Genomic DNA, 15,311 nt, shown 5'->3' with positions numbered 1-15,311 from the left:
GAAGTTCAACAGCCATACGGCCTAACGTAGTCCGCCATTATATATACATGAGGGAAAAAACCCGCCGAACTGACCCTGAAACAGCCCAAATTATGCAAACCCGGCCAAAGCCATTTTTACCCGCAAATTTAGAACCAAAACCGCCCAATCTGGCAACACTGCTGCTATATTCTCTTGTAGAAAAATCATGCTCCCTCCACAGCTCACTGTGACATTACTTTCTGTTAGGTGGTTAGCCGCTCAGCCTAGTGGAAATTTCAGAATAAAAGCACTTCCATTGCTGCTTTACTTCCGTTGTGAGTTAAAGTGTTGTGAAGTAAGTTACGGTGTTGTGTTGTGACCCTTCTGGGCCATGAGTTAATGTGTTGTGTTGTGAGTTATTGTGTTGTGTTGTGAGTTATTGTGTTGTGGTGTGAGTTATTGTGTTGTGAGTTAATGTATTGTGTTGTGAGTTAATGTGTTGTGTTGTGAGTTAATGTGTTGTGTGTTAAGTTAATGTGTTGTGTGTTAAGTTAAGGTGTTGTGTGTAAAGTTAATGTGTTGTGTTGTGATAATGGAGCATTAGCAGTGACGTGCGATCAGATGACACAACTGAGGCTCGGCCTCACGGGTCATCATGATAAAATAGAAAAAAGTACATGAAGTAAATATTATTTTCCACTGATCTGTGTTAAAGATATATTTTCAGTTGACTTGACACGTTTTCCACAGATTCTGAGGTTAAAATCGCAGAATTTGAGTGTTGCACGATCACAGATGGAGTGGAAACTACGGGTGAGGCTTCGGGGCGCTTTGCCTCAAGTCTGACTGTAGGGCCCAGTTTAAACAGTGATGTCCTGTCACAGCGCTGACCGAAAGTGCGAAGAAATGCTGCTGGTGAGGGAAGCCTCACTAGGGGCCAGACGTGAGGCTGCAAGCTGCTGTGCAGTAGAAACAGAACAGACAAAAGATTTCTTTCTTCATTGGCCATAATCTCCATTGAGAGGCAGAGACTCATTAAATTAAAGGAAAATAAGGAAGACTTTTCCAACAAATCATAGAGCTTTTTGTGGAGAAGAATCGGCGCATAGACTCAAAAGGTAAGGCCAAACGTGTTTTTTGATTTTTGTTTTTTAAAATTAACATGGGTGTAAGTGGAAAAAATGAAAGTACTTGAAAATGAAATTTTAGGCCTACAAGAATTATTTTTATTATCATTTTCACAGACAAAATTTGATAACACTGATTAGCCCTTGTGCTATCTTAGATGACCCCACCCTTACATTGACGTGTTCTCCCTACCATGACAAAGGTGGAAAGATTTCATGTAATCCATGGACACCAGTGAAGATCAAAAATCATTGAAGAAAAAAGGTTCAGCGCACTGTCTAGTGGGTCTAGATGACCCAACTCCCAATGGCAAAGTGCCTAGGATAGCACACGGGTACAGCACCAGAATTTGAAGTTGGAAAATATCAGAAATAGTTACTGAGGGTCCAAATTAAATGTGAGCTGAACACATCTGTATACTTTAATCTGTTTACAGTATGAAAAATGTATACACAAGAAGAGGCTTCTATCCATGTCTATAAAAGAAATATTCTCTGTGGGACAAAAATGTTCTTGTGTGTATTTTATATGCTGTTAGCTGCTGTTGGATGAATGGTGAAATATTCAGTTCTTGTAAATCTGATTCCAGAGGAATCAGATTTACAAGAACATATTATATTTTACAAGATTTACAAGCCATCAACCTCACGTCACTGTGAATTCGTTTCTGACATCGACAGAGCACTCACTCGGTTATTTTTTCCACCCTAAAATTTCTTGTAGTTTTGTTTAGGATTTTTTACTATAATTATGGATATTTGATGCCCTTTACTAAAAGATTGCTACGGTTTAAAATTCCAATAGATATTATGGAAGGGTCATTCCAGAATTGGTGGGCATTTTTACACCCCACCCATCCTATTTCAAGTTTCTGATTTAATTTACTTGAGACCAAATCTCCGAAAAAACTGAAAAAAACAATGCTTGAAAATAGTTTTTTTAAATCCAAAATATGTCTGGATCAGCCCCTAAAATGCCCTTGCCACACACCTGCTAATGTCCAAATTAAATCTTTAAGAAAAACTGTTAAAATTAAATGTAATATATTTATTTTTTGGTTGTAATAATTGCTTTGTCAGTGTAACTGTGAGAACATTTGTTTTAATACGTATTCAAAATTTCTCAAATGTGGTTCACCATTTGGCACATCCTGTCAGGGGGCGCTATACTGCAAATCAGCTTTCACTTGCCTCATTTCTATTATAAATGCGTAAAACTATTGAAATTCTAGAAATGCTGAAAAAACACAATTTTAGGATTACATTGTTTCCATTAAATCATAACTATGCGAATAAACACAAACCAATCCATGTGATAAGTCATGCAAAAAATTGCGTGATGGATTTGAGCAAAAATTTGATTTACATATTTAACCCAGTTTGATGGCTCGCTGTTCCACATTAGTTCAAGAGGGGAAAATTAAACCCAATAATTTGATTAGTGTCTCAATGAAATGTGTGATTTCGGAGGCCTGAGCTGGTTGCCTCCCCATCCTGCAGCGGTTCTCTTTCTGCTGGCCAGCCAGCCGCCCGGGGGCCGGCATAGTGAGTAAACGGGCTCCGCCGCCCGGCATAGTGAGCTCTGCTGCCGCAATCGCCCATGGGCCAGCACAATGAGCGCCATCACTCCAGCTACACCAGCACTTTGGAAACCCTGACTTCTTACAAGCCAGTGAGGAATCATGCCATAAAACATCTAAGCCCACACAAACTGAAGTCTGAGTTAGTCAGCATCATGATTCAATGGTGGAAGTCATGCAGGAGTACACAACATGCAGAGGTTCTCCTCCAACGCTGAGAGAATCTTTAAGTCCGAAAGAGAAATTTCCCAAACTGTTTAGTTTTCATTTGGCTGCATCCAAAACAAAAACCTCAAATAAACCTGTAGAATTTATTTGCACATCCATTGAATAAAGTCAATAAATACAGATGAAAGAACAACATCAAACAAAAACATTGAATTTTTGCAGGTTTAAATACAGTTTACAATCATGAACAATAAGATCACAATAAAAGCAAACAATTATTATCATCATGTTGTTTGATTTGTTAATAAAACATCTTGACTGACAGGATCTAATGCCTCAGAGTCTGGATAAATGTTCTGGAGGCTCCCGACAGTTTTGATCCAGTGAAGCCAGCTATCATCCCGTTAGCAAGAATGCCTCAGATTCCACCTTCATGCATCTTGAACCACCGAGGAATCAGCTTCCAGTGAAACAAAGATCTGAGGCTGAGCAGCAACGCCATGGCTGTGCGTTTGACCCCCCCTGAAAGCTAAAAACCCTAAAATTCACAGACAGCAGGGGAAACACAAGACAAATCTTAAACGGTTTCCAAAAAGCTCTCAGTAGAGACTTGCACTGTTCCAGACAGGGGGGAGGGGTCTGTTCCTTCAGGTCGTGGCTCATCCTCACGCCAACCTTCACCGCAGGAACTTCACTTCTCTCTGCTCAGAAAGGGGAATGTGTCTCTCAACCACAGTCTCTCATGAGACTCTCCAGGTCCAAAAGTGTTCAAGGAAGAACGTTAACGGTAAGAACGTCACAGACGGCGGGTTTCTCGAGAGGAAAAGACTCGGAGCTCACTGGGACTTGATGAGGGAGGAGTTACAGCTAGCGCACACAAACACAGTCTCTCTTTGAGCCTCCGGAGCTGAAAGCAAGTGGAAGACGTGATCATCAAGAAGACTTGAAGCGGATCTCTTCACGCCAGCAGTGTTCTTACCTGTGGCCCCCATGCAGGATCTTAACACCTTGAAGGAGCAGCATCGGGAACAGAAGCTGTTGCCACAGTTACTGCAGTTCCTCTAAGGAAAGATACGATTGACGGTGATACAAAAGAGCAACAAACATCCATAACTGAACACTAACTCGTGACGCTCACCCTCTTCTTCAGGACCGAGAAGACTGTGCTGCAGTTGGAACAGTTCCCTGTGGAGACAAACAGACGGTGAACCTCAGTGGACTCCACTGGCAGAGCAAGGCTGCGTGATGAAGAGGAGCCCCTCTCTCTACCTGTGCTGGCTGTGGGGTAACGTTTGCGCAGTTTCTCAGTCAGCTTGGACACCTTTGCACGAATCGGCTCATTTCGACTCAGCAGACCATTTTCAGGTGCTGCGTCGTACTCTGGAGCCCCCAGAGGGGCCTCATCGTCTTCCTGGAGGGGGCACACAGCAAGTTGAACAAAAGTGGGGGGAGCCCTAAAGGGGCGGGAACATGTTCTCAAGCCTCCCAATGGGTGAACTTCAGTTACAATGAAGCAGTTCACAGCGAGCATTTATTAGTGACTAGGATGTAACATTTCATATCAACCCAGATTTTATATTAATCCATTTTCATTTATCAAGCCGCCTTTTCTTCATTTTATTTTTAGTCTTCAAATGTGGACTCCACTGTCATTTAACCCTGGTGCTATCACATGGAGGAGGATCAGATGACCCCACCCTTCCATTGATGTGTTCTCCCTACCATGACAAAGGTGGATAAAGGAGGAAAGATTTCATGTAATCCATGGACACCAGTGAAGATCACAAATCATTGAAGAAAAAAGGTTCAGCGCACTGTCTAGTGGGTCTAGTTGACCCAACTCCCAATGTTAAAGTGCCTAGGATAGAACAAGGGTTACATGTGTTTGTGTTTTATGTAAAAAAAAAATGAAAATACCAATGCAATACAAAATTTCATTGAACCGTTCATTTTGATTTAATTGTATTCAAATCGTTTGAGAATACAGGCAGGGTGGTTGACCCTCACACAGTTTCCCCTCACCAGGTCTGGCCCACTATGCAAAATGCTTTGATACCCCGGCAGGAGAGGATCTGAGGATGGAGTTGAAAGCTGTTACTCTGCAAGTCCAGTTTCGGAGTCTGCGCCCCCAGCGGAACGGCTGAAAGACGTCAGAAAGAGCCGCTCTTTCCTGCTTAATGGTTTTCATTCCCGTTTGTTCCTTTGGTTTCCTCAATGAAATTTGTACTTTCAGTTTTTAAGCATCATTAAGTAACTAAGTCTTCGTCTTTGTCTTGTGTCCCTCAATAGTCTTCCATTTTTGAAAGGTTTTTTCAGCTCATCGCATTAATGTCTCTGAATTTTGTAACCAATCAAATGAATCATGTCTGCAGTGTTGAGGCTGATAAATCAAGTGACTTTTTTTTAAATCATTAATGGGAGATTTCTCTACCATCGCCATGTATTTTTTCCTTCTAATAGGATCAGAGAAAACTCCTTTGAGACACCTATTCAGGTTAAGCTGAACACATAAAAAGGAATTCTATTATTCTAGTCAAATTAGAATAATAAATGGTTACTTAAAATTGTTTCCTTAAAAGAGTTTGGAACCTGTGACTATTTAAAGCTGTTCATTTAGTCAGCAATGTATGGTCAACAGAGTGTTAGCATTAGCTGTCCTATGGGTAATTATATTATACGTTAGCATCAAGTTAGCAGACTCTTGTTATGCGTTAGGACACCGGAAAAGAAAGGCATAAAAGATCGATCTCCTCTTTATGGAACGATTATTTATCTATTAAGCTTGGATCGATTCAGATCGGTTAATCGATTTTTTTCAACCCAGTCCTACCAGTTGTCATTCACGGCAGTGCAAGCATAATAATGTGTGCAGGACTACTCTGCAAGCACTTTCAACTGTTAGTCCATCTAACTCTGGGACTGCAGAGGCTCCGCCTCCTGCTCTCACATACCATGAATTATGGGAAGAAGAGAATCTTCTGACAGAAATTTTTATAATCCACAGAAATGTACATATTTTTACACAACTGATGACATGCACCTGCTTCCTAATTACACAGGGGGGTGTCACTCACCTGAAGCAAAACTGAGTTTTCCTGTTGCAGCAGAAAATAGAAAAGAAAGCATGAAGACAACCTGACTCCAACAGAAGGTCATGGGAGATTTATCACCAATCTGCACAGTCACGCTAATTTAAATAAGAGCTGCAGTTAAAGAAAAGAAGAACAGCGGTGCAGCAGGGAGCTCGGCTCCTAACAGTAACCTGTGCTCAGGTGTGGAACCTACAGGAGTCACAGAAACTTCAAACATTTGCTTTCAGCTTGCAGGCAGATTAAAGATTACCTCAATAGGGTCCTTAAATTCCTCATCTGGCTCTGCCTCCTCTGCTTCCTCCACACTGCCTGGAGTTAGGTCCTGTTAACACATGAAGAAAGACAACCTTTAAAGATTATAGGGTCACACAAAGGCGCAAAAATGTGTCTTCAGGAGGAAAACCTTCTCCACTTAAAGAAATAAAAAAGGTGATTTGTCAGTGACATGTGGGTCTCACTAACACAGAGCATGCTGTTTTCACAGTGGGGAGCAGGACAGTTTTTAATCTTAGGTTACTGTAAAGACACAGCAAATGATTCTGTGGAGCAATTTAAACAGCCAGCAAAAAGTTGAAAAAATCTGATCTTCAGCGATAATTTTTGCTAACCAATCAGGAACTCCGTTTTGGTGGTGCTGTGTTGAAAAAAAAAACTTGTTTTCATGGAGGAGAAGCTCAAAGTTGCCGTTTGTGCTCCTCCTGAACTTCACAATGCTTTTTTTTTTTAAAGTTTGTATTAAAACCAGAACAAATGGTCCCCTCATTTTCTTTTTTTTGTCATCCCATGGGCTACAGAGAGACAGAGGTTCGCTGAAAGCAGCATCATCCAGATCACCCCCCCCCCCCCCCCACACACACACACAAAATCCCCCAACGGCCATGTCGCAAATGAATACAATTACAACGCAGTATTCTTCTCACAATCTTATATATTGCTCAGTAATAAACGAGACTGCAGACACTTTGTCACCTTTCCGGTAGACATGAAGCCTTACACCCATGAAGAACGCGGGGCAGGAGGCTTCGACTTTGTTATACAGACACGTAACGTTGCGCTGCACAAAATAGTTCCCAAACAAAACATGTAGTGATATTCATGCACTCTAACAGTGCAAGTTCATGTTTGGTGTTACAGAGTGAAGGAGAAAAGTAATAACCCCCCCCAACACCAAATCCTCTGGCGGGCGGCACTCAAGAACGCACGCAGCTTGTAATGGAAATGAATACAATGGAAATGAATAATTAGAACGCAGCAAATTTGTCGTATTTCCTCGCGAGACAGAAACTCTTGTTGTAGAATGAGGATGTGTGTGTGCTGCTGAAACTGCGTGTGTGTGTGTGTGAGTAGAGGGAGCGTGCAGCGCAGAGGCAGTGACAGCTGCGCGCAGCCCAAGAGGTGAGAGACGCGGTGCAGAGAGAACAAGTCTGAACACAGGCCTAGCAGAAAAAGTAAATTATCAGCAAAAATGAATGTGTTTTATGTGTTTATCATTGTTCCAATCACGCACCATATGCAGAACTTAAAAAAAAAAAACTTAAAAAAAAAAGTGCAGTGATGTGGTTATGGTCACACCCCTAGTTAAAACGCAGGTTTAGCAATAAAAGCTCAGTCAATTTTTAATGCTACAGATTTCTGTCTGACTGCAGCAGACAAAAACACAACAAACTCAACTATTCATTCATTCATTCATCTTCTAAACCTGTTTTGGCCCTTTCAGGGTCACTGGGCTGCCAGAGAACTTCCCAGCCACCCATGGGCGAAGGCAGGGGACACCCTGGACAGGTCGCCAGTCGGTCGCTGGGCCACAATCACACACCCATTTACTCTCACACTCACACCTATGGACAATTTAGAGTAACTAGAGTAACCTATGAAGCATGTTTTTGGACAGTGGGAGGAAGCCGGAGTCTGTGGAAAAAACCCACGCATGCATGAGGGGAACATGCAAACTCCACACAGAAAGGTTCCCCATTGATGTTCTGTTTCTGTGTTTCTGGGGCGTTTTTGCTGTGAGGCAAGAGCGCTAACCACTATGCCAACGTCCAGCCTCAAAGAAAACAATTCCAGAATCAAACAGATATCACAAGTACAGCCTACCTCCAGACTGGTTGGTGTGGGGGTTCTTTCCATCAGACTACCCAACTCCCGATCTTCGCACACACCTTCTGAGGATGAGTTCTGACCCCGCAGGAAAAGCCTACGGAGGTCCAATAAAACTGGAAGAAGAAAGCACGGGACAAAATGAGCGCTGGTGCTACTGAGAGCTGCTCTTCAGCATTCTTAAGGCTGAGACGACTGACCTCTGCAAAAGTCTCTGTTCCACAGGAAGGAGGCACTGGTGAGCGCAGCCAACACCCAGCCCACGGGGGCCACGTACAGCAGACATACCAGCATCAACAATGCACCGTAGAACCTAAAGAGTTCCAGCAAAAGTCAAAACGCTTCCAACTCTTACTGGAGCTCCTTATGTTGCAGATACAAACATGTTTTGGTAGTATTATAACAGATGTTCCAGTACTTTCAACGTTTTCTCTTCCCTCTAGTCTCATAGCAGAGTGTGTGTATGTGTGTGTACCTTGATGAGGTGGAGTAATCGTCCCAGTACAGAAGCTTGTAAACCGATTCTGCAGACTGACATGCTGATGACAACGAGTCGTCCAGGTGCTTCAACCTAAACCAGAGATCACATGTACAGTTAGGGACTGAAAGACTGGCAGAAACTAGCAGTATGTGCCCAGATGTTAATATGCACAGCTGGCTGCAGTGGTTTTTCATGCTGGTATAACCATGTCACAGATTGATCTGGTCAGAATAAAACCAGAATCCAGGTGTACGCGTTCAGGAACCAGCTCTCCTCTTACAGCTCTTTGACCTCCATCATGGCCTCCTGCTTGGTCATCTGCACCGTCTGCAAGTCTCTGCTCTGCACAGCATAAATGCGCCTCCTTTGGAGCTCATCCTCTGGCCGTTTGTTGCCACACCTGTCCTGCAGGTAACCCAGAGCAGCCGGAAGCAATACCCCCATCATACTCAAGGTGAACCAACCCGCTGAGGGCAGAAACACAGACAAAGGTGGCGAGGTTACACTGCTTCTTTACAGAACAGCTACAAAGTGGTAAGTCTCCTCTTACCTTCAGACACAGTGCAAAAGAAAACATTAAGAAAAATCCAAACGGACAGAGAGCAAAGCGGCATCTTCCATCTGAGGACGAAAACAAAGAGGGTAATAAGGGCAAATCAGAAGACAACAACTCAACGACAGAAGCTCCGAACACACCTGAGCAGGAAGCCAATCACATCCACCACATCCACCAAGGGCTCCAGTAACACAGCCATCCTCTTGTAAGACACAACCATGTTTAGCAGGTCCAGGTTTGGCGAACAGCGAGGGCTGCCCAACTCAAAGGTGTCTGCGGATCCAGGGGTGTCTTTAGACGAGTGAGCCAGCTCACCCTGCCCCCCTGAACCCTGAGGGGGGTCCTGACACGTCCCAGAGGTTAGCACGGCCATCACAACACTGCAACAAGACCGGAAAACTTTACATCCCAGGAGAACCAGCTGGAAATCAGGCTAAGCTTTTATCAAACACCTGATCCAAAAGTAAAAATAAAAAATTCTCCTTTGAAGGTTGGTTTGGACAGATGTGTCACTTCAGCTTCCACAGTAACTCAAAAAAAAGGAACTTGTTTGAAGGAAAATACTTAAACATTAAGCAAATTACTGTAGAATTTTCAACAAATAAACAACATTTAAAGTTTTTGCTGAAGCAAACTTTGACTTTAGCAAAAAACTGTTTTTATCATCTGAGGAACGTGGCAAAATTAAAAAAGTATCTTGTCTCGATCAGACCTGGAAACAATTATCCATGCTTTTATTTCCTCTCGTTTAGATTACTGTAACTCTCTTTTTTACCTGTTTTAACAAACGTTCCCTTCAGCTTGTCCAAAACTCTGCAGCAAGGCTTTTAACAGGAACAAGTAAACGGACACACATCACTCCTCTGTTGTCTGCTTTACATTGGTTACCGCTCAAATTTCGAATTGATTTTAAAATTCTACTTTAATTTTTTAGAGCCTTGCATGGTCAAGCTCTGACGTACTTCTCTGACCTTTTAACCCCATACTCTCCGGCCCGATCCTTGAGGTCTTCCAACCAGAATCTTTTAAGCATTCCAAAAACCCGCTTTAAGACCAGAGGAGATCTGTCATTTCAAGCTGTTGCTCCTCGTCTTTGGAACTCCCTCCAATTGTCGTTGCGTCAGATCGACTCCGTTGAGTGTTTTAAATCTTAGGTCAAGACGTTTTAATTCAGGAGAGCTTTTAGTTGATTTAGTCCTAGTTTTACCACGTTTTACTGTGTTTTGTTTTACTATTATTATTATTGTATTTTATCACTTTTTTGTGTGTTGATATGATTTTATGCTCTTTGTAAAGCACTTTGTGACTTGCTCTGGGAAAAGTGCTATAGAAATAAAGATATTCTATTCTACTTTAGCAGTAAAGACCCACTGATAAAAATGATGTTTTTTGGCATTTTTAATGCGTTCTTGTGGCATTTTTTCTAAAGATGGAGGACTTAAACAAAAAAATAAGCCAAAACTGCATATGTGATTATTATTTAATTTAAATTCTAGCGAATCAGGATCAGACAAAAAAAACACTGTTTAAAAAAGTTTGTAGTTTGGACGCAGCAGCAACGATCAGCTGCCCACATCCACTAGCAGACAAATAAATCCACGCATTCTTCTTTTTCCTCGTTTGAGCTGGCATCTGGCTCAGAACTGCACAGCTGGATAGCTCCAACATTGTTTGACATCTTTGTTGTTAGGTTGGGGGTGTGAGGGGCTGTGAGCTATTGGGAGACCGTGTAAACAGAGGAAAGTGGGCTCGGGCTTACTCTGCAACAACATTCCCACCCACAGATCAGAAGTGAATTTTTAATGAACTACTGGCACTCTACAGAAACTATGTCCTAGAAAAAGATAGGCTTTTTGATTTTAGCTAAAAACTGTAGAATCTTAGTTGAGAGACCACTAGGAACACTTTTAAAAGAGATCAGAAGATGAGTAAATAGAAGTGAATTATTTAATGCTTTGCTCTGATTGACTGTAAAAATGGCAAATGTTATATGATTAAAAAAATATCAGAGTTGGACTTTCAGTCAAAATGGGAAGTAACAGATAAACCAACACTTCATTGACACTAAGAGATTAATAAAACTAGAAGACGATAAGGACAGCTTTTATGCCAAAGTCACAGAGAATTTTGTCTAGAGGGAGAAGTGTGTGGACTTCATTTACCAGTGAAGGTTAGACCCATGTGCAAGTTTAGTGTGTTTGTGAGAGAGCGTACATTCTCCATACTGTGTCTATGTTATGGGTTGTCTGTAACATTCAGGTGGGAGACTGAACCGCTATATACATACATTTTACATTCTTCTATGGCCCAATATGAACCTGCTATTTTTAGAAAAAACAATTCTGATGTGAGATATGCGTTTGCATGTTGGTTAATATTCATACCACTTTCCACACTTTCAGGCTAGTTAATCACTGATTAACATTTCTACTAGAGCTGTTTTTGTGGGGTCTTGCAGTTTTTAAGATGACTTTTTTGGGCTGGAAAACCATGACTCTCTGGCAACACTGGGTAAAAACATTTTCCAAACTAAGGGTTCGTTGATATTCTGCTCCCACAGAATGTGTACGAGAAAGTGTGTGTGTCCCTGTGTGTGTGACTGGCACAGGAGTGTTTTCCATATTCGACGCAAATCAGGAAGTTTCCGTGCCCAGAGCACTGGTACTTCCTGTTTCATTTTCTGCTTTCGTGAATCCCTGTTCACTCAAACTGCGACTTCATGAGCTGAAGATGAAGGGGGTCTCTTACCCAGAGCAGAAGGGGTCCAACCCAGACACGTTAAGATGCGGGGGGTATAGAAGTAGTAGCGCAGGCTAAGCTAGCGAGTCCCGACGGCCCCAGCTGCGCGGCGGGAGCAGAGGACCCGCAGAAACGACATGACCGCAGACTCCCCCTTGAAACCCGGAAGCAGCACAGAGCACCGCATGCGCGGGGACTAAACCAGCAATTTACTTTAGGGAGATTTTTCGACTCAGCGCAAGCTTTTCCCGAACACTCGCTTCCGGTTTGGTCCAGGCTAAACAGCTGATGACATTCATGGGCGGAGCCCAAATGAGACGATCCTAGAGCGCCTCGACCGGGCAGTGGGAACACAGTGTGTCGAGACAGACTCAGACTGACCCCTCTTCCCTCGCGTTCCAAATAGAAAGTACCCGCTGCCTCCTAGAAGCCAAAATCCCCTAGACGTCTATTGAGAAATAAACAGCTAATGTTCAGTCATTCTAAGGCAGAGACCGAGAGGAGGACAGCAGGATAGGGTGAGTAAGGATAAGGATGGTAATGTATTGACAGGTGTCAGTAGTGTAATGGAAAGATGGGAAGAATACTTGGAAGAGTTGAGAAAGAATAAAAGAGGTGACTGTTGTGGAGCAGGAATTAAAAAAGATTAATGGGGTGAAGTGAGAGGGGTCATTGAAGAAAATAAAGAATAGAAAGGCACTTGGTCCTGAAGATATACCTGTGGAGGTATGGAACATCACATTTTTTCAGGATATTTTTTTCTTTAACGTCAGTTATTCAAGTTTTAAACTAACCAATCAGATGCCTCAGTAAAACCATTTGGTGCCCGCTAGCCCCACCTCGGACATTTGATTGATAGATTCTCCTGAGCCACTTTTAGTGGAACAGGTGTGGACTTCAAATGAGCTTACTTCTGATTGGTGACAGCAGTGGCCCTATAAATTTGGACTCAGACCAATTCGGACCAATCACGGTCAACTGGCTCCAAATGAGGACACCCGTATCGCGGAAAAATGGCAACTGAATTGTCTTCATTTCACTGGAGCTGGAAGTAAGGTATTTTCTATGGGTGAAGTCACACCCAGCTGTGTCCAGACAATGGGATTTTTCTGATTCTTTTCCCCCCTCATTTTGTCTCTCATAGTTAAGGTTTACCTACGATTAAAATTACAGGCCTCTCTCATCTGTTTAAGTGGGAGATCTTGCACAATTGCTGGCTGACTAAATGCTTTTTTTGCCCCACGTTATATACAGACAATGAGTGGTATAGACCATTGTACATGTTCGAAATCTCTCCCTACTCTTTTAGTACTAGAAAACAATAAAGAGCAGGACAATCGTCTACATCAGTGATCCCCAACCTTTATTGCGCCACTGATCGGTTTGATGTCTGGCAAAATTCTTACGAACCGGTATGTTACATGTGGCGGACACATGCTGCAGCAACTCTGCAATAAAGGCAGAGACACGTGATAAGACGTACTCTGCACTTTTATTTTGACACGTTAAACATTGTACATCGCACAGGTGTCATCATCCTCTCCCCTTCCCACACTCATGGTGTAAACACAACAGGAAGAAATAACTAAGGGTGAAACAACATAACTGCCAGATAAAAGGACCCGTAGGCCAAAAGAAACACCGTGCTCAACCCTATTTTGACCAAAGCAGGCAAAGGGAATTGATTTAATTCTCTGTGATGCCATCTCCGACAGTAACCCCTGCAGCCTGCGGAACTCTGACAGCAGACCAAACGTGCACGTGACCGACACTACAGTACAACAAAATAATATGACTTGCATGCAAACTGTGGTATTTTCTAAACATAACAATAAACACGAATTATGACATGAGCAACGTCCTCTCTGCCGGCAACACTCCCTGGTCGCTATGATAACATTTAAACATGCCTTCAAAATAAGTGCATAGAAAATCCAACTCACCACAATGCTGAATGGTTTGAGGGAATCTCCCGTTGGGATAAATCTGTATTTTAAGTAGGACTCCTGATACTGTCTATTAAATGTAGCTTTCTTTTTTTGGAAGTGGACGGCTCCTCTTCTGTCTCCTGGCTGGACCTTTTCCACTTGGCAAAGAAACTTTCCAAAGACGTTTGCTTTTTATTCATTTTGCTAGTTCCTGGGTTTTATTTTAGCTGTATCCTATCACGTGACCAAGACGAGCGAATTGGCCTGCGTCAAGAGCAACATAGACGGATGGAACAGAGAATCATGCAACTTTTAAAAAAAAAACATCTTTCAGATTCCGAAATAAATAAAATGGAAGTCACGAAAGTTATTTTATTTTTTCTGTGCGGCCCGGTACCAAATGACCCACGGACTGGTACCGGTCCGCTGCCCGGTGGTTGGGGACCACTGATCTAGATAATCTAGAACAGTGGCCCTCAACCTTTCAACCTTTGTTTTTACACAAATCATGATTCATTGTTTATTTATTTTTAACACAGGAACATTTTCTGTGCTAAAGTTTCTTGTCAGCTGCCTGCCAAATTCACCCTTTTAAAGTTTCCTCTGATCAGCAACATCATCTGCAGGTCAGCAACTTTATTCGATTGAATCTTTATTCACTGTCAAATGTTTGCGGCTTGTTTAAAACTTAGACTTTGTGATTAAGATGAAGACGTCAAAGTGGATGCTAACAACCGGATGCTAACTTTAGCTGCGACCAACTTTTAAGGTGTGATGGATAAATAAAATGAAACAGCCATCGTAAACTTCTATTTTCTTAAATATATTAATATAATAAATAATGTGAATACACCATGTCAGCATGTTTATTGTCTGTGTTTATACCATGGTCCGGGTGAATACTCGATTCTGATTGGCTGCTGGATGTGCATTAAAAAGGGATGACCACACGCCTAAAAAAGAAGTTTCGGACACATAACTACGCTGGAACAAAACCTAAAACATATGTTGAGATACGTTATTTCACAGCAGCGATACAGCAGAAAAGACGAGTGATTTCTTTTAACTTGTTCGGTGAATTTGATAGTTTTGATGACTGGGATGCAGCCGCAGAGAAAGAGACAAGAATATAAAAAGGGGGAGAGAAGACACAAGGAAGTGACACCGGAAGAACCGAACTTTTTAGAGGATGACAAGGACGAGGTAAACAAACCACAAAATGGGCAGTTCATTTATTTAGAGACTTCCTGGCTCAAACAAACATGGACATGAACTTTGAAAACTACACTGCTACCACTGTCAATGAGAGTCTGCGCCTTTTTTATGCGCCTGTTCAGTCCACTAAGGAAGGACGAGAATACAGTGTGGCCAGTCTGAAGACCTTCTGACAAGCCCCTTGGCCTCGCGAGAAAGGTGTGGTTTGACATCCAGCTGTGTTTGGCTCGACGTGGGAGGGAGGGGTGCTGTGAATTGGCCATAGCATCCACAGAGACGAGGAAGGCGCTGAATACCTCACCCTATCGCATAATCCGGACACTAAGAATCACAAAACTCCAAAAGACCCCCACAAGCAAAACCC

General features: G+C 42.5%; 1 protein-coding gene and 1 long non-coding RNA gene across 3 annotated transcripts; one reads left to right on the top strand and one right to left on the bottom strand.

The window, feature by feature from the left end:
- Positions 1 to 2,965: 2,965 nt before the first annotated feature.
- zfyve27 (zinc finger, FYVE domain containing 27) lies at positions 2,966 to 12,187 on the bottom strand. 2 transcript variants are annotated; one of them, XM_011478866.3, is made up of 13 exons: positions 11,814 to 12,187; positions 9,206 to 9,445; positions 9,060 to 9,130; positions 8,790 to 8,976; positions 8,504 to 8,599; positions 8,229 to 8,341; positions 8,026 to 8,144; positions 6,179 to 6,250; positions 5,911 to 5,931; positions 4,106 to 4,247; positions 3,975 to 4,021; positions 3,816 to 3,897; positions 2,966 to 3,743 (listed from the first exon to the last, which is right to left on the bottom strand). In XM_011478866.3, the coding sequence occupies exons 2-13, from the start codon at positions 9,436 to 9,438 to the stop codon at positions 3,673 to 3,675; spliced, it is 1,254 nt and encodes a 417-aa protein (XP_011477168.1). In that variant the 5' UTR covers positions 9,439 to 9,445; positions 11,814 to 12,187; the 3' UTR covers positions 2,966 to 3,672. The 2 variants fall into 2 exon arrangements, with proteins under 2 accessions (XP_011477168.1, XP_004066202.1); XM_004066154.4 differs by lacking the exon at positions 5,911 to 5,931.
- LOC144987796 (uncharacterized) lies at positions 12,186 to 15,207 on the top strand. Its single transcript, XR_013651466.1, has 3 exons — positions 12,186 to 12,322; positions 14,820 to 14,935; positions 15,070 to 15,207. It is a non-coding gene; the product is annotated as an uncharacterized LOC144987796 (long non-coding RNA).
- The last annotated feature ends 104 nt before the right edge of the window (positions 15,208 to 15,311 follow it).

This window comes from Oryzias latipes, chromosome 1, assembly GCF_053564925.1.
Source record: "Oryzias latipes strain Hd-rR chromosome 1, Olatipes_Hd-rR_3.1".
Lineage (NCBI taxonomy): Eukaryota > Metazoa > Chordata > Actinopteri > Beloniformes > Adrianichthyidae > Oryzias > Oryzias latipes.
The sequence above is the reverse complement of the archived record's forward strand: the minus strand, read 5'-3'. Positions and strand labels throughout refer to the sequence as shown.

Excerpts from the sequence above, each read along its gene's own strand:
- zfyve27 (XM_011478866.3), bottom strand. The coding sequence starts at position 9,438 with ATGGCCGTGCTAACCTCTGGGACGTGTCAGGACCCCCCTCAGGGTTCA. Across the intron at positions 3,898-3,974 it reads TCTCGGTCCTGAAGAAGAGG|AGGAACTGCAGTAACTGTGG; the intron begins GTGAGCGTCACG and ends ATCTTTCCTTAG. Across the intron at positions 3,744-3,815 it reads ATCCTGCATGGGGGCCACAG|CTCCGGAGGCTCAAAGAGAG; the intron begins GTAAGAACACTG and ends ACTTGCTTTCAG.